A 24,658-nucleotide genomic window follows, 5' to 3' on the forward strand; every position below is an offset into this window, starting at 1 on the left:
CATGCAGAACCAAATGTATGAGATTCCAGTAGTGCTGCAGAGAGCCCAACAGTAAGGCCTGCTTCGTCTGTGGAGAATGCACATTGGAAAGGCAATTTGAGGTAGTTTTGAACGTAGCTCACCCTTCAGTGTTCACGTGTTTTAGGTAATGGAAGGAGGGGGGACAGCATTACGCCTCCATCTGTATACACAGCGACTCCACAGATAGCCATATGACATCATAATTGCACGCTGTATAAAAATAAGGAGTAAGGAGCAGGGTGGTAAAAGTGGCAGAAGGGAGTTGATGACTGGATGTAGCCAGTTTGAGGCTGAACGGCTGGTCGTGTGGGCACAGAGAGGGCTCTCGGTGAAGGAAATGAATACAAAAACGTGGGCTGAGATCTATGAAACATAAAGAACAAAGCTGGAAAACCACTGAGCAACTAAGAACGGGTTGCCCAGAGAAGCTGTGGTGCCCCATCTCTGGAGACGTGCAAGGCGAGGTTGGATGGGGCCCTGGGCAGCCTGAGCTGGTGGGGGGCAGCCCTGCCCATGGCAGGGGTTGGAACTCCATGATATTTAAGGTCACTTCCAACCAAAGCCATTCCATGATCCAATGAACAAACAAGAGAAGTGCCAGGTATTTTATATCGGCTTTCAATAATCAGCAAAACTAAGGCAGCTGTTCCCTTGTATATGCTGAAAAATCGGGTTGCAAGAAAAATCCATACTTTAGAAAAAAACATTTCTTTTTCCCTGTCTCTTTCTGGACCAAAATAGATGCAAACCTACTTTTAATTCTACATTGTTATTCTCATTTTCCTAACAAACAACTTGCTAGAAAGTGCAGCTGTTACTTATTTTAAATCACAGCTTGCCTAACTAGTTATGTCAGAAATATGCATGTGCAGTTTGGTTTGCACAAGTAACCATTAGCACCACTGGAAGAGCCTGTGGAAACAGATCCTGGCTTACTTTTGATACTGTTGGACTACAGAATGGCACAGCTGAGCAGAGCACAGCAAAACAAGAATCCATGAATATTTGTGCCTGGAACACTGTCATAACTTCAAAAAAACTCGTGCAAATGTTTGCCAACTGACAGCATATCTGCAGAGCCCAAGGAGGGGGGTGGTTAAGCTGTACCTTTTTATCTTTGATGCTTTTCAGACAGACTGAGGGAAGAAGCACAGAGTTGGCCGTTCTGCTTCAGAAGCGTCAGCTTACAGCAGCCACTGCAAACTCAGGCAGATGGGTGCTGAGATATGAAGCTGACAGCACAGATGGACTTGATACATCTTTCAAACTGTGAAACAGACACCTCAAAGACAACTTGTAAGACCAAGTGACAGCACTAGGCGTGCTGGAAACTATCTGAACATAATGTGCGAGGCTAATTAGAGGTATTTGTAATTGCACCACAGCTCTGTGCTCAGCATTTCATCCTTTGGGTAAACTGTATACACTTACAAGAAGCGAGAATTTTGTCTTAAAAAAAAAAAAAAAAGACTTTTATCTGTAGTGACACAGACACGCTTTCCCATTGACATTAGTAGCAATAGTCATGGTGACAGAAAATGAATACACAAAGCTTTTTGTGACTGCACCCTAATTAGACCACCATAACTGAGCCAAATCAGTGGGACACTTAGATTAATCCTTAACCTGGCCTTGTGAGTAACTTCTATAAATCAGCAATTCACTGCCAGAACCATGGAGCACTTAAGCCATTTCCTGAGTTTGAGGAACATCTGCCATTACTTTGTATTACTTTTCTCCTAAGGAACAAGAGGAATTCAGGAGGGGCTAGTATACAACCAAAGTTATTGCTTGATCAGCATAACAGGTATTTCTATATTAATATAGAAATAAACATCTTGTTTAGGAATGGCAAGCAAAAATTGCCGTTTCTTGTGTCAGTGTTGAACAGATTCACTGAAGACTGAAATGCAAAGGAGAGACCCCTTGAACATCTGCAATCAGTGACCAAAGAGCAAAAAATGCTATTGAGTAGGAACTCAGAACGTCAGGTAAAGGAAGTTTTTAGTGAGAGCCTAATGAAGTCATCCAAAGAACTAATGCTGCATCGGTGGTACACAGAGCCTGTTTAGGAAAGGAGAGCTCGTGGCTATCACAGAAGCTGTGAAAACATGAAGTGCTTTTACACAAAGGGAGAAAAAAGCATCCCAAGAGGAGCCACACCAGATTTTATTTTAACCAAGTGGGAGAGGCTGCAAACAGGTTCGAGGACAGAATCATAGTTTGAAATGATCTTTAACAGAGAGGAGAAATGAGATGGCAGAGTAGGATAAGGCCAATAAGGACAAATGCAAAATTTTACAGCCAGGCAGGAGCAATGTGACCACTCGTGTAACGCTCGTGTAACCACTATCTGGATAGTAATTTTGTAGAATGGAATGCATGATTATAGTGTCACGCAAGCTTGCTGTAAGTCAGCAATGCCCCACTGTTGTGAAAAAAACAAACATCATACAGGGTTATGCAAATAGGAATATAGACTGCATGAGACATGGCACTTGGCACTGGTGCGCTTAGTTGAGGTACCGTATCCAATCTGGTGAGCTGCATTTCAAAAAAAGTATGACCAAAAGAGGTATGGCCAACATAGAAACAAGGTATGCAGCAAGAACGTGTAGAGAGTGACCTGGGAGGAAACACCAAAAAAAAAAACCAAAACCAGAAAACAGAAGATGGGCAGAACTGTCTCAAATTAGCTACAGGGCAATAAGGAAGGGGATATACAATTTTTCAAGTTCCTTCAGGAGGAAGTGGAGTAGGTCAAAGTTGCAGCAATAAGGATTTAGGTTTAACACGAGGAGCACAGAATTGCTCTGGCTGGAAGGGGCCTGAAGTCCAGTCTACCGCTCAAAGCAGTGTCAGCCCAGAGATCAGACTAGGTTGCTCAAGCTATGTACTGTTGTGTCTTGAAAGCCTCCAAGAACACAGCCTGTACAGCCAGTCCAGTGTCTAACCATTCTCATTGGGGAAATGTTTTCTCTGCACTCAGTTAGAACCTCCCTTTTCACTTGACAACTTCAGTGAAGATCATGGCTTCTTTTCTTGCTGACCTCCCTGCAAGTATAGAGTGGCTGTTAGGTTCCCTTTCAGTTGCTCCTTCCCTTGTCTGAGCCAGGCCCCAGCCTCTCCTCACATGGCCACTGCTCCAGCCCCTGGCTATCTTGGACCTTTCCCAACCCAAACAACTTCAATTTATTGATAACTTTTCCACACTGGAAGCCAAAACACTAAGCAGTACCTAGATGCGGCCTAGCAAGTACTGAGGCAGAGGGGAACAGTGACTTCCCTCAGGCTGTTGACTGTCTCAGTCGCACTATTCAGGATGCAGGTTGGTCCTCACTGCTGCCAGGACATGCTGTGGCCTCCTGCTCTGCTTGCTGCCCACTGCACCCCCAGGACCTTCCCCACAGGGCTGCTCCCCAGCCTGACAGGGGCTTGCTCCATCCCAGGAGCAGGACTTGTCATAAGCCTTTGTTCAAATTTCATAAGTTTTTTGCTGGCCCATTCCTTCAGCCCATCCAGGTACCTACGGAGGGCTGCTTTGCACTCTACTTGTCAAGAGTGCAACCCCAGTTTGGTGTCATTCACAAGCCTGGTGAAGATAATACTAATTTTCTCCTTAAAGTCACTGATAAGCGAATTGGTACAACAGGAAAATTACTAGGACTGACAGACCCCTGTGGTACTACACTTGTAATTAATCTCCACATAGGGAACGAACCATTATTAACTGCCCTCTAAGCCCAGTGACCCAGACAGTTCTTTGATGAGTTGCCCATTCAAACTGCGAGCACACAGTTTGGATGGAGTGAGAGGCTGTCTGAAACCTTGCTCAAGTCACCTACAGTCCCACAGGAAGGACATCATCCATTACTCTGCCTTCATCTACAAATCTATTCCCTCTGCTGAAGATAGTCTTTCTGAACAGTGTTAAAGTTACTACCGTGTGTGTTTGAGACTTGCATAGCTGGCTAAAGACCAAAGGCTTCCTTCCTTGGAGGCTAAGCAAAGAAGGGCAATTAAACATCTCTGTTGTGGTCAACATGGTCATGTGAAAGAGTCAAAAGTCATGAGTCAAAGCCCTCCAGAATGAAAAAACTGGTCCAGACCTTAATGAGGCTATTTCTTGGTCAGATTTTGGCCTTAGATTTTGGAATTTCCCTTGCCCATCCCTAGCCCAGCAACACAACAACTTTAAAGCCAGTAGGGCAGTCTACTCACTTTATACTTACGCTTTGTCCAGAAATCACTTTTTCACATACTGCCTCAATGTTCTTTTATCAAGCCTTTCTCTTGCAGCTGTTGGACATTTTTTTTTTTTTCTCCATCAGCACAGGAGGAAGAAGGGATGAAGCCACTTCCACATTCACTAGCGAAAAAGGAGGAAGGAAGAGACAGTACTAAAAGACACAGGACTGTTCTGAGCTGTGCGGGCTTCTCAACTTTCTCTTAAACACAAATATTAGCTCTCAAGGGGAAATGAGATAGCAGGAAAAGGAGAGCAGTTGCTCCTTTGGCTCTTCAGGCTCAGAGTTGCTCCTCAGGCACAGAAGGTGTGCTGCTACACCTGGCTGCAATGGAAGCAGCTTTGTCTTTTCTTTCTCCTATTTGGAATCCCAGGTAGCTCCAAGAAGCAAGTGAAAATGGGCTGGAAATACAGCCAAAATTCAGTTGCATAGGTGGCAATGCTTTGAGCCAGCTGCCAGCAAAAATACAGCAGGCCTGAACCTGGCAGACTATATGGCTTTCTGTGAAAACCAGAGGGGCAGGGAGACTGGCTCATTTGCTATGCACAGCCTGTATTCACACTTTGTCTCATAGCCCAGTAAAACCAGGGCAGGAATGTTTTTATTTATTTATTTTAATTCCTTCAGACTTAACCAAAAGAGCAGCTTTGGAAATACAACTGAAGGCAAGTCAGTGGCCTACAGTGCTCTAGCACTGCTCAGGAAAACAGCACTCTACATGCCTTCTTCAGAAACTAATGAGCTTGCCTCAAAGGAATATGGGATTCTAAGTTTTTTCCCTAGTCGGAACAACCATCAGAACTCTGAATATTTTGAAGATGCTTCAATCAAAGGGAAAACTGTAGTCACACAAACTGTTCCACACGGCCACAGCTCACCTGAAAAATCACTGCCCAAAGCCTCACTTGAATGCCACCATTTCAACAGAAGTTATCACAATGCTGCTTTGCTGATATATGAATGCATGTAACTTGTATTTGCCTTTAGTCCTGCCAAAACAATCTAGTTTAGAAAGCAACCACCAAAACTCAAGGTACGAGAAAAGTACTCAACTAACAACCATCGGAGTGCAATGAAGAACATACAGAGCTAATAGCCATCACCTCTCTCTCCCCCACTTCACATACGGTGAAATGAAGACGCTGGCTACCAGAGCTGGTGTGCTGGCAGATACGGTCTAGTAGCTTTCACTGTTCAAATTGTTTTCACAAACTCAATTTACAGCTGAAACTTCAGAGCAATTGAATTGACACCTTTTTGGCAGGAACTTTCATCTTTACAAGATGGGAGCTTCTAAAATAGCTCTGGTGCAGCTGCTGAAACTGTGTGCAGCTGTGGACAGCACTGTCCTTTGCTATTCTTTCTTCTTGCTAGAGGTTAGCTAGCACAGAAAATGAAGCATGACACTCAGAACTAGGAGATCAGATGTTTGTGACTGATGAGCACACTGCTGACGAGGATGGATCATTCACACAGTTTAAGAGATGTGCTCCATTTCCTATATACACATATTGAAAACTGCAAAAAAAACAACACAGGAGACATTTGTAAATATAATACGGTAAATAGAATTGGCTAATTGGATAAATTCAGAATACCTGTGCATAGTGTTAGTATGCATCATGTATCTTTTCAGTGTGAAGACAGGCTGATTTATTCTATAGGCATTTGGTTGCAATTCTGATTTAAATGGAAATGCACACATTCCAATGTAAAGTTACGCTCAATAGTATATACCTCAGGCTCACCTTTGCAGTAAATTAACACAGCTAAATGTATTCTCTCCTATGACAGTCTTACTTATTAGGTATTACTTTCTTACCAGGTGACGTGAGCACACGCCAACTCGGTATCATTTTTTTTTTTTTTTTCCAGCTCTGACATTTCCTCAAACAGGACTGATTTTCAGAACTGTCCTAAGTTAGTGCTTGGAGAATCCAGTGATTAATACTTTCCCTACCTGATACAAAAGCAGTTCACGTTCTGCTATGTTAAAGACTGCATACTCGGTACAAGCTGCAATTGTAAAAGTAAGACAGAGGGAATTAATGGTTGTTTTCATTCCCAAAGTTTTGCAGTACAAACCATGCAACACTGGGGAAAAAAAAATCACCTTCAAAAAATTGTCCCTTCTCAGTCGTTCGTTTCCTCAACACACTTTTTTTTTTTTTTTTTTTCCTGTCAAAATGAGCTTTCTTGTTCTCTATGGATCAACACAATAGAAAATTACAGGTCTACTTAACCAGAGCCCTTATCAGGTTAGGAAAATAAACAGCAAACAACCCACCAACACCACATTACACTCTTGATAGTTCAGCTTTATCAAGTAAATACCTTTGTTTTGTTTGTTACATATTTAAGGCATGCTCCTCCAGTCCTACAAAAACAAGTCGAAGTATCATTTGAAAGTGACTTGAGCCAAAAGCTGAGAATTTGAAATGCGTAGTCTATGTCCTCATCAGTCATTTAAAGAGCAGCATCCCAACTAAAGGAAAGGGATAATTTTTGTCAGATTCTTATTAAAAAAGGCTTTATTTTTGAACAAATTTTCTCCATTTGGTTTTACAGTCTCAACATACATCATATTCATGGACAAGCAGCATTTTCACAGAATAAGAGCCAAATACAAATAAGAGGAAGCCACTCGGGATTAACAGTTTCAATCTAATTGACTCAGACTTCAGAAAATACTGTATGCTGTCACTTATTTGAGGTAAAGGAATTCCATAAGTTAAGATCCACTGTTAAGAGCCAACAATGTATCTGTGAGAAACAGGAACCTATAGGGAGGGTGGGAAAAATTCAACTCCATACACACTGTAAATAAGAATAGAACGGGTGAGTAGGATTCCCTACCTTTGCACTGGTAAATGAATCCAGTTTGGACTACCACATTTAACTAAGTTTATGCAGTTTACATTTCAGATGGGATTAATTTTATTGGTAGCATACATCCTTAAAGGTGAACATCACTGATGTTGTATCATGAGCTTGGTTTACATGTTGAATGCCATTACCATTACTTTCAGTGCCCTTTAAGACATCTTCCAGTTACAAGAGGGGGAGGAAAACTGTTTGCTATCTGTTCACACAAAAAAAATGTACTTGCTGTTCAGCACTGCTTAGATAAACAGATGAAAGCCGTTTTAGAGACTTTTATACTAGTTTAAAATGACTTTGTTTATACAGCAAACTAGCTTGTGCCAATAACCCATGTGAAAAAAGATCTTAAGCTTTTTAATTAGTAACCACTAGTAGCCACATTATACTAGATAGCGTATTAAAAACTAGTGGCTATTCTCACCTTTTTGAGCTTGAGATTTAAATTAGTTCACTAATAATCCTAAATCTCATTGAGGAAATGGAACTGGATTACTGTCCTTTAAACCAGAACTAAGTTATCAATGTTAAATTCCTAATACCTAGCAGACATACCACAGGTTTCAGTTCAGCCATCTATTCTAGGCATCGATCAACTTCTTCCACCAAAAAAGAATTAATAATTCATGTATTTGCAACAAAATATAAATAATGAAGCTCTCTTCATGTAGAGATACTTTTCTTTTTAAAAGTTAGACAGAATAAATTCCACAAACTCATTGGCCAAACCACTCAGAACATAATAAATTCAATTTAAGTTGGTACAAGAATGTAGTTCTAAAAGACAACTTATATCCATTTAGAAATGCACACTTTTTAATATATTTTTCTTTGCCATCTCCAAGTTACAGCGAGCAAAGTGATTTTGTATTTATTTTTGAGACAGAGAAGCTGGTTTGTTAATCTGCCTATGCAACACTTCCATATCCTTTATTATCCTTCCTTTTATTTATTTTAAATAATTAAGGAGCAGATCTATCACTTATCAAGTTACTGTACTCTGAGAATTAAAGAAGAGCTGGTAAATGCTCTGTCACGTCAGAAAGCTATATTGCATTAGGTAGTTTCAGACATAAATATGACCACTGACCAAAACTTCATGCTACCACACAAGCTGAGTAAAAGCAGACATGAATGAATTGAAATTGCAAGTACACTGTACAGTCTCTCAAGCAATATCTCAAACTTTTAACTCCTTAAGGGATGCACAACCTAAGATACATAGCTGTTGTGCGATTCAACTGAACCAAGACAGAAAAAGTCTTGTGAAGAAACTGCCACCTGTTTGTCAGCCTCCATCACACTTTACATCTCTTCAAAAGTAAAACTGGAAAGTAAGTAAAGCTGGAAAAAAATAAATTTTCCTTAGTATCCAATTAGTCCTCTGTCAGCTCGAACACTAGGGAAACGCTCTTCATTAAGCAACAGCTAGGAGAACACAGTGAAAAAATTCAGTCTGTTAAGAAATTTGGGCCTTCTATTTAGGACCTTTAGTTTCTGTCAATAGATCCTGCGTCTCCTGTTGTATGGAGCATGAGTTTTTAAAAAAGAAACTCATTGCTACCAAGATAAAAATACTGTTTCCCACCCCTCCCGCACATTGCAATAGGTAACTTTATTTCTAGCAAAGATGAGGAAATTAGTCAAGAATAAAAAAAACCCTCAGCTATGAACTCTGGCACTGCCAGGAGTAGCAACACAACTACTCCAGAGTGCTTAGAAAAAAGGCTTTAGATTTTACACCAAGAAACTGGATTTATTGTAAATGCCACAGTCACATTGATAGACAGAGCACAGACTTCTGGTAACAAACAAACATACATTTTGTAACTAAGCGTTTCTACTTGGTAAATAAATGCACTTCGCACAGCCTTCCTTTTAAATGTGCCTAAACTAACCTAAATAAGCAGACAGCATAGCAGAAAAGGGAAACTTATTTGAGTAACTGTTTCTTAAGCAGTATATTATTTTTTACTATGTATATAATATTTCATATTATATACACACACATTTTCATCAACAGTTCAAATCATGTCCAAATAAAAAATAAAAATAAAAAACCCCCAAACCGGCCCTCCTCCAATACATTTACCACCTTTCCCTCAGGCATAGTATTAATCCAGGTATTTGTCAAGATAGAGGAATGACAGTTAAAAAGACTCCCCCCCACAAGAAACAAGTTACACAAAGAATACTGTATCACTACAAATTTTTATTCAGAAGCCCATCTTTAAAAAAAATCTCATTATGAACTTGTTTGGTCAAACTACAACACTTTCTAGCAGACATACAGTAAAAATGGCATGGCTCAGAATCGACCGGATCTTTCACGATCTCTTGACCGCCTCCTATCACGTTCACGTCCTCCTCCTCCTCCACCACCACCTCCACGACCACGATCTCTGGATCTAGACCGACGTTCACGGGACCTCGACCTGGATCTATGCCTTCAAAGAAAGTATGAACATTTTATTGTTTCAGCACTTTCAGTTGCATTCCGGGGAATATTTAAGGATGAAAGTAATGGAACAGAAGAAAAACAGAGTGGAATATTCTAAGTATTGGTAAATTGACACTCACGCTGTGAAATCATACAATTATGTATTGAACAAATGTAACACTGAGGAGTCAGCTATCATAAAAAAACTCCGCTGTTCACTGCCAGTCATAAAGCTTAAGGAGAGGCACGTAGAGGAAACAAATGCATTTTTATGCAGCTGTTAATTGAAGCAAAAAGAAAAGGGGACAACTGCTTCTGTAGCTGATAATAGCTCTCAAGCACACAGAAGAAAAACCTTCAGCTAAACATTTACAAGTCCAAGCCCATTAAATCAACAGCATTATCTAGCAGCTCAAAAATCTGAGTTTTATCCATTTTTGCTTTTTTTCCTGCCTTCCATTTCCAGAAGCCATCAATCTTTGCAAATAATCCTTCCCTACCTCTAGTGTTGATGACTTCAAGAAGAATGCTAAAACCACACAGAATGTACTGCTAACACAGCTACTATGGATTTATGTCTTACATGGCACTTGTCAAGGAAACAGTGTTCTAAAGGGTTATAAGGATTTCAGGCAATTCAGTAACAAGAGGCAGAAAATAAACACTACCATTTAAATAGATGTAGAAATTACAGCAGAATTCAAAAGACCATGGAAACAAATGCTACAAGTCTGGTTTTACAAAATATTGTTCCATGCTGCAGTGCTCCAGGATGGGAGCAAATACAGGGACAAATTTTACTCAAACATGGAGGCACACAGGTCTTGCATACCACTGAGCTTCAAAATTACTAAATTAGCTTATTTTTCTACAGGTTCAGGTGTACCCTTCTTTTTTCTACTTGAAATTTCAAAGTACGTCATTTTACTAGGACTATTTTCAGGTCATTCTAATCTATACAATCTACCTGCAAAACCCCATTGATGCAAGAACTGCATTTTTTAACATCCGGCCTTACTGCTAGCACGTGACAGCTTTAGCTTCACCAAGAATTTAAACAGGGCAAATAAAGACTAAATTACTCTGAGGACTCAACTATTTTATTTGCTTGACCCCAGACTGAAATTAGGCCATGGATAAAACAATCATATTCCACAGCCAAACATGCAAGTCTGATCTTTATTGCAATACAAGATGACATACTGGTGCCTAAGTCAGAAAGGTCCGGATTCAGACTCTTGAGCATGACCAAAAGGCTCAGATGAGCATATTTAATCTTTTTTTTCCACAAATTGTTTGAACACCCCAAGAAATTACACTGAAATTTGAATACTGTAAGAAAGTATTTTGGCACAAACATGTTAATTCACATTATGAAAGTTAAATTTATCCTCATAGATTTTAAGATGCTGCCAATTAGAGACACTTATAGGAAAAGTATTTTCATACCCCCAGGCTCCCTCTGTGATTGAAAGAGGCATACAAAACTGCTCCATACAAAAGCAAACCCAACAATTAAATATGCTTAACCTAAATAAGAAGTTCCTAAAACCGAAGAGATTCAATCCAGCACAAAGTGGACCATCCACAAAAACATGCTGCATTAATAGCAGCGGTATAAGTTTTTCCACAAGGTATCTTAATTAATATATACTCTAGTATTAACCTCCTGTTGCTAAGGAACAAACACTGGCTACAAAAGCTAGCCATTAACTGTTAAATCAAACTAAAGAGAAAGAGTAAATACTCATCGAGTCTCGAAAATATCCAAAGATCTTCTTGATAGAATCATACTTCTGGTTGTTTTTACAAAAAAACCCACTCCTTTGTTCTAAGCTGTCCGCTCTCTAGTTGTACTCAATGCCTTTCACAGATGCACGTCAGAAACAGCAAGAGAAGACTTAAGTTTAAAAGGTTTGTCTCCTGAACATTATGCAACTGATGTGTAGTTTATCTGTTTTAATTGTGCTTAAAAGCAAACTCACTTTTTACGACGACGCCCGTACAACTCACGTCTTAACTCTCGAGAAATGGGCTTCAAATGCATGAAGTTGCAGAAACCTCCTCGTGTACACTCTCTGAAACAGAATTCGAGACAGTTACAATTCTCAGCTCTACAGTGGATCTGTTTGCCCTAAGCCCTTAGTAGGCCTCTAGCCATTCACAAGTTAATCACCTCTAATACTAGAAACAGTAAAGATCATTTACTGTTACCGAAACTGACTTGCTCCTAGATCAAAATCCAAAAGACGATAAGTCAAAAAAGCTGACTACAGATACTCCAGATTAACATTGCCTGAAGTGCTTTTTCATCTTACTCTGAATTACACATAAAACCCACACCCAAGCAACCATCTTGTTTGTGCAAAACACTTTAAAAGACACTTCCATAGGCAAACAGGAAGTTGCTTTTTACCCCATTTCGTATTGACGGCAACAGGCCTCTCTGAAATCGGTCACAGGTGAAAGCTCAGCATGAATAGGCTGTCCATTAAACCAGCGATTGTTCAGGTCAATCACAGCCTTTTCTGCATCTTCTTCACGGCGAAACTAAAAGCAAAAATAATTTTTCATGCTGTGGAGAAGCAACAGAAGTAGATCAAAGATTCCTGACAAAACAGGTTTATGTTATTTGTGGCTTAGGACTATTAATGTAACTACGAACTACTTCAGAGCTCCTAAGACAGACAGTATCATCAGGGTAAAAAAAAATAATCTAGCTTTTCACCGACCTGGATTCAGGGCTAATCACAACAGATACTTTTTCACAGTTATATTCTATTTGGTCTTTTTAGTTTTGCAGTTTATATTGTAAATTACAGGAACACTGCCTTCTCACTACAACTTTAAATACAGTGTACATCATGTAATACTAATGCTCCAAATGTAATGGAACTTCTTCAATCGTTTAAGAGAAACCAGCATGAGAACTGAAGCCCTTGTTCACTTACAGAAACTTAGATTCTGTTTTAAAAAGAAGATGAAAAGCATTCTTTTTCACAGTCCCAACATAAATTTTCAGAAGCAACTTTGCTTTCTGATTATTATGGTCTACACAGATACATACGGCCATACGTATATGGCCCCAAAATATTTCTCAGTTCAGGAAAATTACAGTAAAAATATTTATCTGCTCTTGCTCTCCACCTCCCTGACACTTTGTATACACAATGAAATTTCTGCAAGTGGATAACTGTGTACAGATTATTCAAAGCATGTACTGATAGCTTTTAAGAGCTAAAGCTAAGCCCTTTGGTTTGGACCATACACCAACTAGGGCCACTGGTTACAAGATGTTTTGTTTAACTGGGAAGTTAGGAACTAAGTGCATTCTGTTGAACACAAACACCTGCTGCAAATAAACTTCTGCTCTTAGTTAAGTTCTTAGAATGCAGCATGACAGGAAGAAAGATCCAGAATTCATACTGGTCAGTTAACACAACTTTAGCAGAGACTGTGTTTATTAACTGGCTTAAAAATGTTGCACGTGTCTTAATACATTGACACAGATTTTGAGTATCAAAAACGCTTTTCACTGTTTCTTAAAATTTGTTTCAAATCCCATTGCTACTTCCACTCTTCTTAATTTATATTGATAAAGTGGAGAGCATTTAGGATCCTGAAGCTACAAGAACAGTGCTTTTAAAATGACAAATCTTCTATACTACTTCTATTCATTTAAACTAATATTTCTCTTTTTATCCTACCTTTACGTATACATTTCCAACTAGATGATCTCCAAGGTTATCACAAACATTCATCTCCTCAACTTCACCGTATTTTTCTTCCATTTCTGTGAAGACCTCCTAAACACAAACCGGTTTAAAAAAAATAAAGAAAATTAAAATGTTGGGACATGTTAAAGTGCGGAACGGATGCACTTAACTATTAATAACAACTAAAAGACGACCATTCTTTGAAAAGTCTTCACATTTCCCATCTTAAAATTGGTACTTGCTTGGCCTGTACTGTGTCCACCTTTAAGCACAGTGCTAACAGGATAAAATAAAAAGCTATGGAAAACATTAAGCATACAGTATTTAGTCAACACATAAGCAGCACTGAAAATTCCACACATAAGGCTTGCAGCAACAGTATTCCTTACATGTATATTATCCATACCAATGATTAAGGTGTTGTTTTTTTTTTTAATTTACAGAAGAGATTACAGAATCCAAATGCCATAAAGCACGGGTTGATGATCTTTAAACAAAGCCTGCTATATACAGTAAAGCTAAACTAACTGAAGTTACACCAGCGAATACTTAGCACTGAAAGTTTGAAGTTTAAACAAACACCCGAGGAAACAAATGGTTTTCTCTGAATCCATTTACTTGTGATATTCCCTAAAACCCACTTAAGTCATTTGCTTCTGTAAGTCTGAGAACACTTCAATGCATTCTGAACATTCGCTTTTTCTGCATACCTCAAAGAATTCATCATAATGCTCCTGCATCTCAACATCGCTCACAGCACCTGTAAAAATCAAGAGTCATATTGATTAGACCATGTCACTAAGGAAAAAAATGCTTATACTACAAAACATAACCTAGAGGTGCCACCTGGAGCATAAAGGACACCATATATCATGTAGCTAACTAACAGGAGTATTAAAGAAAATTGGTATATGCAAACAATTTAAAGTCCAAAATAAAACATCAAAGCATTCTATTGACATGATCAAATCAGAACCAATTTTAAATCAGAACCAAACTTGTATGCCACAAATCTAAAGGGAGGAAAGGGAATGGAATTGCTCTGAAGTATGATTTACGTTTGATGCACAATTCCACCCTTTATCTACCAACATTACCTAAACAGAAGGCAAGTGCTTTGTCATATGTGCATATTTCTAAGTACAATTACAGTTTATCATTTCGCTCCCTAAACATAGAATTTCCTTTTAACAAATCCACCTCTCCATCTCCAGCACACATACACTAGAAGGTGAGAGTTCACAAAGTAACGCAGCTCGGAATTTTATTTAGTTTTTTAACAATTTCCTCAGGAGTTATTAAAATAGTGCTTCTTAAGTGCTCTCAAAGAAGGGTACTACAGTGCCTTGCAACAGAAAGCACTGTTTGGTGGTTGTTTTTTTTTTTTTTTTTTTTTTTTTTAAAGTATCACTTAGTTTTTCTATAATCCTGCAAAAATATTTTAGTGCAAGATAAGCCAGCCACATAGGTTAAACTGTTTTACATGCTCCAAGCTGCACTTCACAAATGAACGCTGCTTGCCTGCTGCCATTAAAAAAGCAACATAAGTTTGGCTGATTTACAGAGCATTAAGAATGTAAAAATAAGTTTAATTTATTTCCACTACTCTATGGTATTTTAAGGTATATTAAGCTACATACATTAAAGCCTAATGGATTAGCTCTTCAGCAGTTAAGTGGTTTATTACGATCAAGTGGAGTAGTTTTAAAATGAACCCTGCATTTCATGCTAGAAAAATATTTTAGCCTTTAAATTACAAACACTGCTGTTTTAGTTCACAGAACGTGAAAGAAACAGAGCCAACAAGGCTAAGTTTATTCAGCTTGGGCTGCTATGAAAAAACAGATGCCTTGGGCTCAGCCATTTTTGGCTAACAGTACCATCTGGAAGAACACAGCACCTTTCTTCAAAGTCTCTAATAGTAACCAGCCACATTCTCTGGAACTGCAATTATTTTTCTCCCAGCCAGCTGCCTCCTGAAGAAGGCTAAGGGAGATTTGTCATGCAGTTTAGGTTCATGTTTCTCAATTTAAAAAATGTTTGCTTTCAGAGCTTTCATCTTCCCCACCACTTTCCCACAGTTACACAGCAAACGAAGCAAATACCAAATGTTCAACCAGTTCTTTTAAACAGATAATACTTCACTATATTCCCAAGGTGGGGCAATCACCACTCATAATAGCTTATTAATATCTAAGGATTTATTTATTTATTTAAGATATCAGATGGGGGCTCCATGAGCCACACAGGGAATAATTAATTTTAACCAAATGGATGAGTGCTAGAAACTTTAAGGAGATTCCACTGTCAAATTAAGAGATCATAAGCAACAATTAGTTAATAACTACGTGAAGGTCCCTCTAACTGGGAAGCATACATATGCACAGGCTTTACAAACATTCATGTTCCAGGGCCACCGGTATCTGAACCTTGAGAAGCCCAATTACTAATTAAAATACTCAGGAAAACTATTATTGTTCAAAACTAAGGTTAATCCTCTACGACGGCAATAGAAAGGAAGACAGTTAAGCAACAACAAACAACACATTCAACAGCTACCCGAGTTACCCATTTAAAATACATGCAGTACTTAAGTAGGGACAAAAATATGGAAAAAAACAGGGAGCTGGGAGTTTCAGCAAACGTACTGATAACAGAGCTCCAGCTCTACCGCACAAGGTACAGTCAGGCTCTGTTAAATGACTACCCACTCATCAAGACAAACTGAAGTTGGATACCAGTTTTTAGAAGACTAGAGAGTCTGTTCAAGTCAAGACTCTTGCAGCTGTACAATCTAAACAGCTCCACAGACCAAACTGCTGTAACCGTGCAAATTAGTTACCAGCGCATTGAAAATTTAGGGACAGTGGAAAAATCCAACTGTACGTTTTTGTTTCATCAAAACAGCATTAACTACAAAGCATCTGCAGCAAGGCCTACAAACCAATAGAAGTGTTTAGCATCTAGACAAACTTACACAGCTCATTACGCATCTAGCTTGATCGCATCACATAAAACAAGCTCGAGTTGCTTAACTGGGCCATTATTACTTCTAGAGCAGAACACACAGCGTTGACTTGTAAGGTAGTGGCTGATTTCACAAATGCTGGTAACTAATCTGAACTAGTCTGTAATCCAACAGCCCAAAAAAGGAATAGCCAAACAAAGCTTTATTACCACACAGTCATATTCACTTCAACAAGAAATATTAGTTAGAAAATAATATCGATCCTTTTTGATTCTAGTTTTTAAATTTAATCTTATTCTAATATGACGTTTCAGTCACAATGACAGGTCAGTAATTGCAGATCAACAATCTTGGTCATTTAATTTCTACCAGTCTTAGAGTAGATGTTTTCCTCCTTTGTCCATTCCTACCTCATGAGGAGTCATCAAGTTAGTTTGTGACCATGCACAAATGGCTGCCCCTCCTCAAAAGTACTTTTAAAGATATATTTTCCTACACGAACATGCAACTTGCTTTTGGAATTTGAATTTTCAAAGCATGGAAGGAATTTTAACCATGCACCTATCCAAAAGGACAGCTGCCAAAAGGGAAGCTATTCTCAGTGCATTCTTCCAAAGCAGACTCCAAATAGAAGCCACATCATTAACCTAGAACAAATTTCTGCATGAAGTCTGAAGAGTTTCAAATTCAACTTCCCTTAACATTGACAGAGCAGGAAATTTATTCTGGATGAAGTCAACGTGTCATTATCCTGCTCTTTTAGGCGGTGAAATCTTATGGATACCATAAAACATACAGAAAAGCACTGCTTGGATGCAAGCAACTGGCAAGGAGAAAGGAGGGGCGGATGAAGGCAGTGCATCAAGACTGCTTTATAGGGAATACAATTCCAACTGAGTTAATAGATGGTATTCAGATTTCCCTCATAGTTTTCAGAGTAGGGAAGAAGGTGAGTGGGACAAAAAGTTTTGGGTATTTTTGGGGGCACATTTCATTAAACGTGGTCAGTTTGATCTGTTAAACTAATATGGTAGACCAGCTTAAGTCGACACTGAGCTCTGACAATCAAGCCCAGGGAACCAGTGAAGGAACTTGTATGAACTTACAGCGCAAACCGTCAGCAGACTGGGAAGAGTTTTGAGGGTTACGGTAAATGTTCAAGAGGGCAATGGTCTGAAATACAAAACGCAACAACTTTATATTATAGAAAATAATTTTAACAAGAAACTGGTTTCCTTTAGGGTCGCTCTAGCCGAGTCTGTGCTGAAAGAGAGGTGGTTATTTTCTCCCAAGAAGGAGAACTTTCACTTAGCTGGTGACCTTTCTGAATGATCCTAACACTGTAAAATAAGAGATCTCATGATACTCCACTATTGTATTTTACTTTTATTTTACTAACCAATATTAACCTGTGGAAAGCTTTTGCATGATTTCATGCAGACATGTAATAAATGGCATCCAAAAGCAGTATTCAAGACTATAACCACAATCATATTCGCTTGAATTTGGTCTTCTTGAATGGACTCTTAGTAACAAAGCCCCAGGAACAGAGATAATACAATATCAGAGCATGACATGAGATCTCCATCTTCCTATAAATGTTAAGATGAAAGAAAAACCACAGTCTGGGAAACTTACCGTACATCACAAATAGACCTATTTTTTTTTTTGTTGATGTTGTTGGATCAAGAATTTGATAAATGCCTGCAGTTTAACCCTTTAAAAAGAATGCAGCGTTACTAAACAATCAAATTTGCATCAAGTCCAATTCATGAAATCACGTTCTGCATTCTGAATTGCACACATTTGACAAGTTCTTGATATATGCGCAAGAAGAGTTCCGTCACTTGTCCTGTTTGCAACAGCTTTATGTCAGCAGCTCAGAAGCCAACATGATTTTCTCATAATTAGGAGTGGGCTCTTTAACACCATTCTTTAAAAAAATTTCTCCAACTGTGGGACTTACAGTGTGAGCCGTCAGCCGTCTGTGCACTGTTTTGGGGGTTACGATAGATGTTTTGAATCAAGATGGTCTGCGGGGAAAAAAAATAAAAAGGGGAATTCTACTGGCTGCTGTGCATATAATAGACAATTGCAAAGAGACAACTTGTTCGCAAACATCTAAAAGTAATAGCTTGTTCTTAAGACTTCCTTTTTGTATTTGCAGAAAATCTTCCAATTGCATCCAGACCATCATATTATGAAAACAGTTGTAATTAACCACCAAGAAAGAGCTGCGTTTGTCTCAACAGCTATCCTCAAAATGGGAGTTGTGAGGCACAGTAACCTGAAACACCAAACTACGTGATAGGACGGATACGCCTAGCTTCATCTTATTTTGAAGATCAGATTCATTACTGTGAGTCTAGGAAAAAAAGTAAGCGTTATGTGCACAGCATACAATACATAATGCCACAGAGCCTAGAACGTTACACCACACCATAAGGTTTTTAGGCATGAGCTGCATCTCGTTTTGTGTATCGGGAATTTCTTGGTGGAATTTCTGTTTAAATAATATAATAGCATCATAGGTTCGCATGTTTCCGATCCTTCAAATAAGGACAATATCCTTTTAGCCCTTCTGCTTTTTACTTGAAGAATTAGCCCAGGCAGACTTGAAACCTTACATTTGTACCGTTCTTCTTAAAATCAAGTTGTCTGAAAAAACAAACCATGTTTAAGTTAGTAAACTAATATTACAAAAAAAAATAAAATAACCCAAATGTCCATATCACTGTAAGCAGCTCAAAAACTGAAACGTGATTACTTACTTAAAATACAAGCTCAACGTTAGTATGAATCGCAGTCCCCAAATTATCTTAACTTATACATTATTATCATTAGTTACATCATAAAAAAAAAGTCACAGGACCAGCAATGTCATACCAACATATGCTGACCACTTAATATTACAGATTCTGTAGTATCACATTTAAATCACATACTTGTTTTATAATAGGTACGGTTATATCAATCAAAGCTTCCATGGCCCAGGTTTAAAAAAACTGTTTTACTCTACAATTGGAGAGAGCCAGAAACACAATTACAGTGTTCCTGCTAATTTGATCACTCTGGATTGCATAACCTCTCCTAACACAGCCCTTCGATACGGGCCGCATCAGGGGAAGATAAAAACACTGAGGCAGCAGCTTCCCATTAATAGCATATTTCTTCCTCTATTTTCTATCACAGCTGATTACCAATCTGCATACAAATAAAGATTTCTGTAAGGAATCCCAGACGCTGCAGATGTTCCAATAGAGTGTGTCAGCCAAGAGCAGCGCTCCCAGATGTCGCCAGATGATTCCAGCATGCCCTGCTGACCCACTTCAGCCAGCAGTACTAACTGCAGCTTCTGCAGCAAAACTGAAGGCTGCAGCCAAAGGGCTGGATATAAATGCTCTCTTAAAAATATACATATGGTTTTAACATTATAGCAACCACTGTGGAAGTTGTCTAATTTCAAATTATCTTCTAGTAGCCAAGAACCTAAACTCAAACCTCTACATTACCTAATCGATTTCAGTATGCTGTCCATGTATATCAGTAACACATTCAGAAAAATGGACTTTTGGATAAGCAGTATCTACACTAAGAATTATTAAGTTCCCTTAGATGGAAAAACTCCCTCAGTTGATGAAGTACCAGCAGTGGTGCTCACAGATCACAACCCTGACAGTTTCTACCCCTCAAACCACTCCTGCATACCACTTCCACAGCCCACTCATATTTAGTAGCTTTAACTTCAGTAGCAGTACCTCTAACCTCCAGCCTTGTGACTGTTACCTGACTTCTGAACTCCCTCCTAACCAACACCAGCCCAGAGGACTCCACCGCTACATAAATTTCACCTCTGTAGATAAAACTGCCTCTAAAACAGCAGTTTCCATGAGTACATCATACAGAGTTCTCCCAAAGAAATCTATTTACCTGCATACCTTGACAATCAGCGGTGATAGAAAAAGGAAAAGCATATAGTTCTCCACATAAAAGTAGTTTTCTGAAAACCGTAGAGCTCATAATAACAAAAACAACCCTATCACCCTCTGCACCACTTCTTTAAACAGATGTGCAGTCACTCATCTTATCTCTAATGTTTAGATAGCCAAAATCTAAGTAATCTGTCAAGTTAACTGATGTATATGCCCTCAGCAACCAGGCAAATTGCTTTCAAGAAATAATTTGTTCACATTCAAAAGAAGTAAATTACATTTGAAACTTAAGAGCCTGGGTCAGAGAGCAAAGATAACGACAGGAAAGTCGCTTATTTGCTTTTTTTTTTTTTTTCCTCTTATATGCAAAGACTTAAGTTCACACCTTTTGGCTAGGTGGAACAAGTTGCTATTAGTTGTGATAATAAAAAAAATCTGGGAAGGTTTAAGTGCCTAACATCACTGAGAAGGCACACTCACCTGAAAGTTAGCACTGGTTGGTCTCTACTACAGGCAAGCTTACAACAGCATCGCTTCCTGCAGCCATTAAGGGTGACAGGAGATGATTAGAAATGCTGGGAGAAGTAAATGGAATACCCCCAAAAAAGCAAAATCCCATATAAACTGGGGCCAAAAGTGAACTACTTATTCTGGAGCTCTGTAATTATTCAGCTTTATCTGAGGATCTATGTTTTAAAGAATATACTTCTACGAATTCAAAACAAACAAACAAAAAGCAAAAGGAAAACAAACCTGGCTAAATGTTGGTTTGTTGTGCAACCGAGAACATCTGTCTCCATGACGGCAAGCTCCGATTTTGAAATAAAACGAACAGTTGACTCTGCAAGTATAAAACCCAAAGTAGTTACAAACTGGAATAAAGAAGTTAGTATACAGTCCCTATAAAATGTGCCCCAAATGCCTTTATCTTGATGTGGAAAAGTAACAGAGCGATTGCTGCTGTTCTACCCTTCCAATCCCCTCCCTTCATTTGTCCTTCTGTCAGTTTTGTGGTGTGGTAGGACAGGAAGTAAGGTGAAGAGCTGTCTGAAAAGTTACACCACAAGCTATAGTTATGTCCTCCATGCAACCCCTTCCTCTAGGCAATATAACGTGCTTTAAAACCAATACAGCTGCACGTACGCCATGTTTTAAAAACCCACCTGCTCCAATGGAAGCTAAAAGCACTACCAAGATGCTATCTGAAATAATTCAATTAAAGGAAAGAAGTGTTACACAAAGGAAGGATTTGTCTTGCTCATGCTTATTTCCTCGCCAAGCCATCTTTGTGATCTAGTTCTTTGTAAAGCAAGCTTTATTTATATTTGCTGCTCATTATATCTTCTCTTGGTCCAGCTATCACCCAACAACAGCTTCAGATCTGTGCTGGTTTGGGCATGCCAGTAGAACTCTCGTGGATGCAGAATGGTGGAAGAAGAGGCATAAAGAGCTCAGTTAACTCAACCAGAAAAACTGCAAGCAAAGTTATGAAGGCATAAAAGCTATTACAGGCTAGACGTGCGTAAAGAGAAATAAAAATTCTCCTGGAAGAAAAAAAACCATTATTCTCACGTTCGTAACTCTACAGCGTGCAGTAATCCTTCAAACTTTTAACACTTTGCGGAGCGTTCTGCTCGCTGTTTAGACACACAGTGAGAGCACGGAGATCGGATTCCCGCTGCACGACGTGCACTTACGCTGCGAGATCGCAGTGCTTACGCCAGGAAGGACAGTAGGGTTAACACACAGCTCCGTGAGGCGGGGGCCGAGCGTTGAACAAAAGGAGAAAGCCAGGCCCGGCCGCACGGCGCAGCCGCCGCGGGGAAGAGGAGGAGGGCCGGAGGCGCGCCACGAGGCGCGGGCACGCCCGCATGGCGGCGGCGCTTCCCGGAGAGAGCGGATCGGGCCCAGCCCGGACACGGGGCGGGGCCGGCGCGCGCACACGGGGGCGCGCACTCCCCCTCCTTTCTCAGAGGCGGCGCGCGCACGCGCGCTCCAGTCCGGAGGTGGGGGAGGGGAGGGCACCGCGCCGCGGGCCGAGGGGGGGGCAGGAAGGCGGGGGGGAGGGTGAGAGCGGGGAGCGCGGCCGCCTCTTTCCCCTTCGCTTCCCTCCGCGGGCGCTGCGTTCCAGCGCGCGGCCCAGGCTGAGCGGGGGAGGGGACGGAGCGCCGCAGCCCCTGAAGGGAAGCAGCGAAGGAAAGCTCCGCGCACAGCGGGCGCAAAGCAGATCCCGCCGCCGCCGGCCTCCCTCCACCCCCCACCCGCGAAGCGCGGGAGCGGCGCGAGAAGAGGGATAGGGCACTCACTTGTCCTTCTCTGTTCCGAAGATGGAGGCCAGATACTCCGCCATCTCCCACCGCCCGCCCGCCGGACAGCCCGGCGCCGACCGCACACGTCACAGCCGCGGCGCCGGAAACGCTTCTCGTCGGCCCCTGCAAAGGCGGGAGGGGGTCCGCCGCCCTCTGCGCATGCGCGCGAAGCGATTACCGCCTGATTGGTGCAGCCGTGCGGGCCGTCCCCTCCTCCAGTCCCTGCGGCCGCGCGGCTGGCGCTAGCGCCACACGGGCTCGTTGCCGCGCATGCGCGGTGCAGCGTGGCGCTGGGAGTTGAGGCGGGGGCGAAGGGTGGGCACCAGGTGTGTGCGTGGTGGGGTTTGTAGGTAAGGGATTGACGTAGAATTACTTACGCTGGTAGGGATCTTAAAGACCATCTGATTTCAACCTCTCTGCTGTGGAGAGGGCTGCCACTCAGTGCATCATGCTGCCCAGGGCCTCATCCAGCCTGGCTTTGAGCGGCTCCAGGGATGTGGTGCTGCTCATCAGTGTGGGGCTCTGGCTTGTGTGGCAGTGTATAACCTGCTCCCTGCCCTCAAAAACCGGCCCGGATTAGGTCAGGAGGGTCACGTTGGCCATCACACACTTTGCACCCACCCTCTTGTTCACTGGGTTCTGGAAAGTTGCTGCAGGGAAGCAAAACTTGTTCATTTTTATCTTTTTCCTTCTAATTACTTTTCATTTTATGCCACAGTGAAGTTATACTGATGTTGGTTTTGGTAGATTGGCAACACAATGGCTGTTGTTTGTGGTTTGACAGTATTTTACACTGATGTAAATATATCATAACAATAAAGTAGTTTCTCTTAGGCCTTATAAGTGTACCTAGAAATACTCCTCCTTATAAAGGAAGAATAATTGTGGTACAAAAAACAGGCTGAGCAGTCAGTCTGCTGCAAGTAAAATTTATCTCGTATTTTATTTTTCTGAAGCATTTACCCTTTATTTCATATAAATACCCTTTATTTCATATAAAGTTCATAGTGTCATTGTAGCCAATAGGACTATTTACAAACATGAGTGCTTGCTGCATCATGCCCTGACCCCTTCCTGACTCCAGAAGATGTTTAAAATGCAGCTGCCTAAAAAAAGGAACAGCAATTCCAGTAACATTTCATTTTAGGATAGTAGTTACACAGAATGAAGGCAGTTCAGTCACTATTCATGATTAGGATCCAGATACTAGAACCAGGAATCACAAGCAAAGTCTGAGAAGATCTTATTTCCGGAAACAGATACTGCTGCTTAGCTTTGCATTGTGACCTATGAGCCCCAAAAGTTTGTTTATTAGAGGATGCACTTTTTTTTTTTTTTTTGCAACTGTTATTTGCTCACTGCACACCTGCCTCCTACTGCAGTATGAACTCAGGAAACCAGTAGGAAAAAAAACTTGCAGATAGCAGAGTGATTTCCTGCTCATTTAGCAAGCTGAGCTGGCTCACCGAGTAGTGAAATAAGTGCCAAACAGAAGGGAAGATCAGGATTTCAGCAGCTGCACTTGCAGATGAAGGAGTGGGACAAGCACTTTCAGTAATAGTGTGCTGCTAGATCAGCTCAGTCCCCTGGTGGGGACATGCTCTGAGGCCTGACCTAGCCTCAGTTGTCAGGGGAATTGCAACTACAGCAGCCCACAATGAGCTCCAACAAAGCTGAAGTTGCTGGTGGTTCGGATTCAGCACTAAAAGCAGCCTGTGACATTTGTTCCCAGAGTATACACTTTACATGATAAGCAGAGCAAAACTGCCTTGTTTGTTTGTTTTACTTTAATGCATTAAAGCTTTCAGGTGATGTGTTGAAATGCATATTTCTTCCTGGGGAATTAATTTGGTTTTCGCTGGTGTTTTTACCATTGGAAGTACAGTGTGTTCTGACTCTTTACCTTGTTCACAGATTGACCTTTTTGATATCTTGTGTAGCACAGTGTATTGCCAACAGCAGAAGCTGTCCTCCCGAGCACTGCTTTAACTTAGACAGTCCATAAGTCCTGTGAAGCCTGCTGCCACTGACATGTGTGTTTCTCAGACAAGTAAACCTGGAGGTGCTATTAGAAAACAAAACAGCTGCTCCCATGTTGGAAATGTGCCTTTGAACATAACAAGCAGAGATCTTACGAAGTCTTCA

The 24,658-nt window shown here is 40.6% G+C and overlaps 1 protein-coding gene across 5 annotated transcripts; it reads right to left on the bottom strand.

The window, feature by feature from the left end:
* Nucleotides 1–8,883: 8,883 nt before the first annotated feature.
* Nucleotides 8,884–22,674, bottom strand: U2AF1 (U2 small nuclear RNA auxiliary factor 1). Of its 5 annotated transcripts, XM_090123121.1 has the most exons (10): nucleotides 22,511–22,649; nucleotides 20,958–21,045; nucleotides 20,685–20,741; nucleotides 18,900–18,930; nucleotides 18,239–18,305; nucleotides 14,015–14,064; nucleotides 13,296–13,394; nucleotides 12,005–12,138; nucleotides 11,574–11,666; nucleotides 8,884–9,595 (listed from the first exon to the last, which is right to left on the bottom strand). In XM_090123121.1, exons 2-10 carry the CDS (start codon nucleotides 21,002–21,004, stop codon nucleotides 9,457–9,459), a joined length of 717 nt encoding a protein of 238 aa, XP_089979247.1. In that variant the 5' UTR covers nucleotides 21,005–21,045; nucleotides 22,511–22,649; the 3' UTR covers nucleotides 8,884–9,456. The 5 variants fall into 5 exon arrangements, with proteins under 5 accessions (XP_089979247.1, XP_031450500.1, XP_031450501.1 ...); XM_031594640.2 differs by lacking the exons at nucleotides 18,239–18,305; nucleotides 18,900–18,930; nucleotides 20,685–20,741 and adding an exon at nucleotides 17,379–17,445 and having other exon boundaries at nucleotides 22,511–22,674; XM_031594641.2 differs by lacking the exons at nucleotides 18,900–18,930; nucleotides 20,685–20,741 and having other exon boundaries at nucleotides 22,511–22,674.
* Between the last annotated feature and the right edge of the window lie 1,984 nt (nucleotides 22,675–24,658).

Source organism: Phasianus colchicus, chromosome 1, assembly GCF_987193195.1.
Source record: "Phasianus colchicus chromosome 1, bPhaCol1.hap1.1, whole genome shotgun sequence".
Taxonomy (NCBI): Eukaryota; Metazoa; Chordata; class Aves; order Galliformes; family Phasianidae; genus Phasianus; species Phasianus colchicus.

Bases quoted from the DNA above. Each gene is read 5' to 3' on its own strand.
- U2AF1 (XM_090123121.1), bottom strand. From the start codon at position 21,004: ATGGAGACAGATGTTCTCGGTTGCACAACAAACCAACATTTAGCCAG. The intron at 18,306-18,899 runs GTAAGGTTTCAA...TTTTCCCCGCAG, and splicing joins TTAAGAAGAACGGTACAAAT to ACCATCTTGATTCAAAACAT. The intron at 14,065-18,238 runs GTAAGTCCCACA...TGATTTTTACAG, and splicing joins GACGGCTGACGGCTCACACT to GTGCTGTGAGCGATGTTGAG.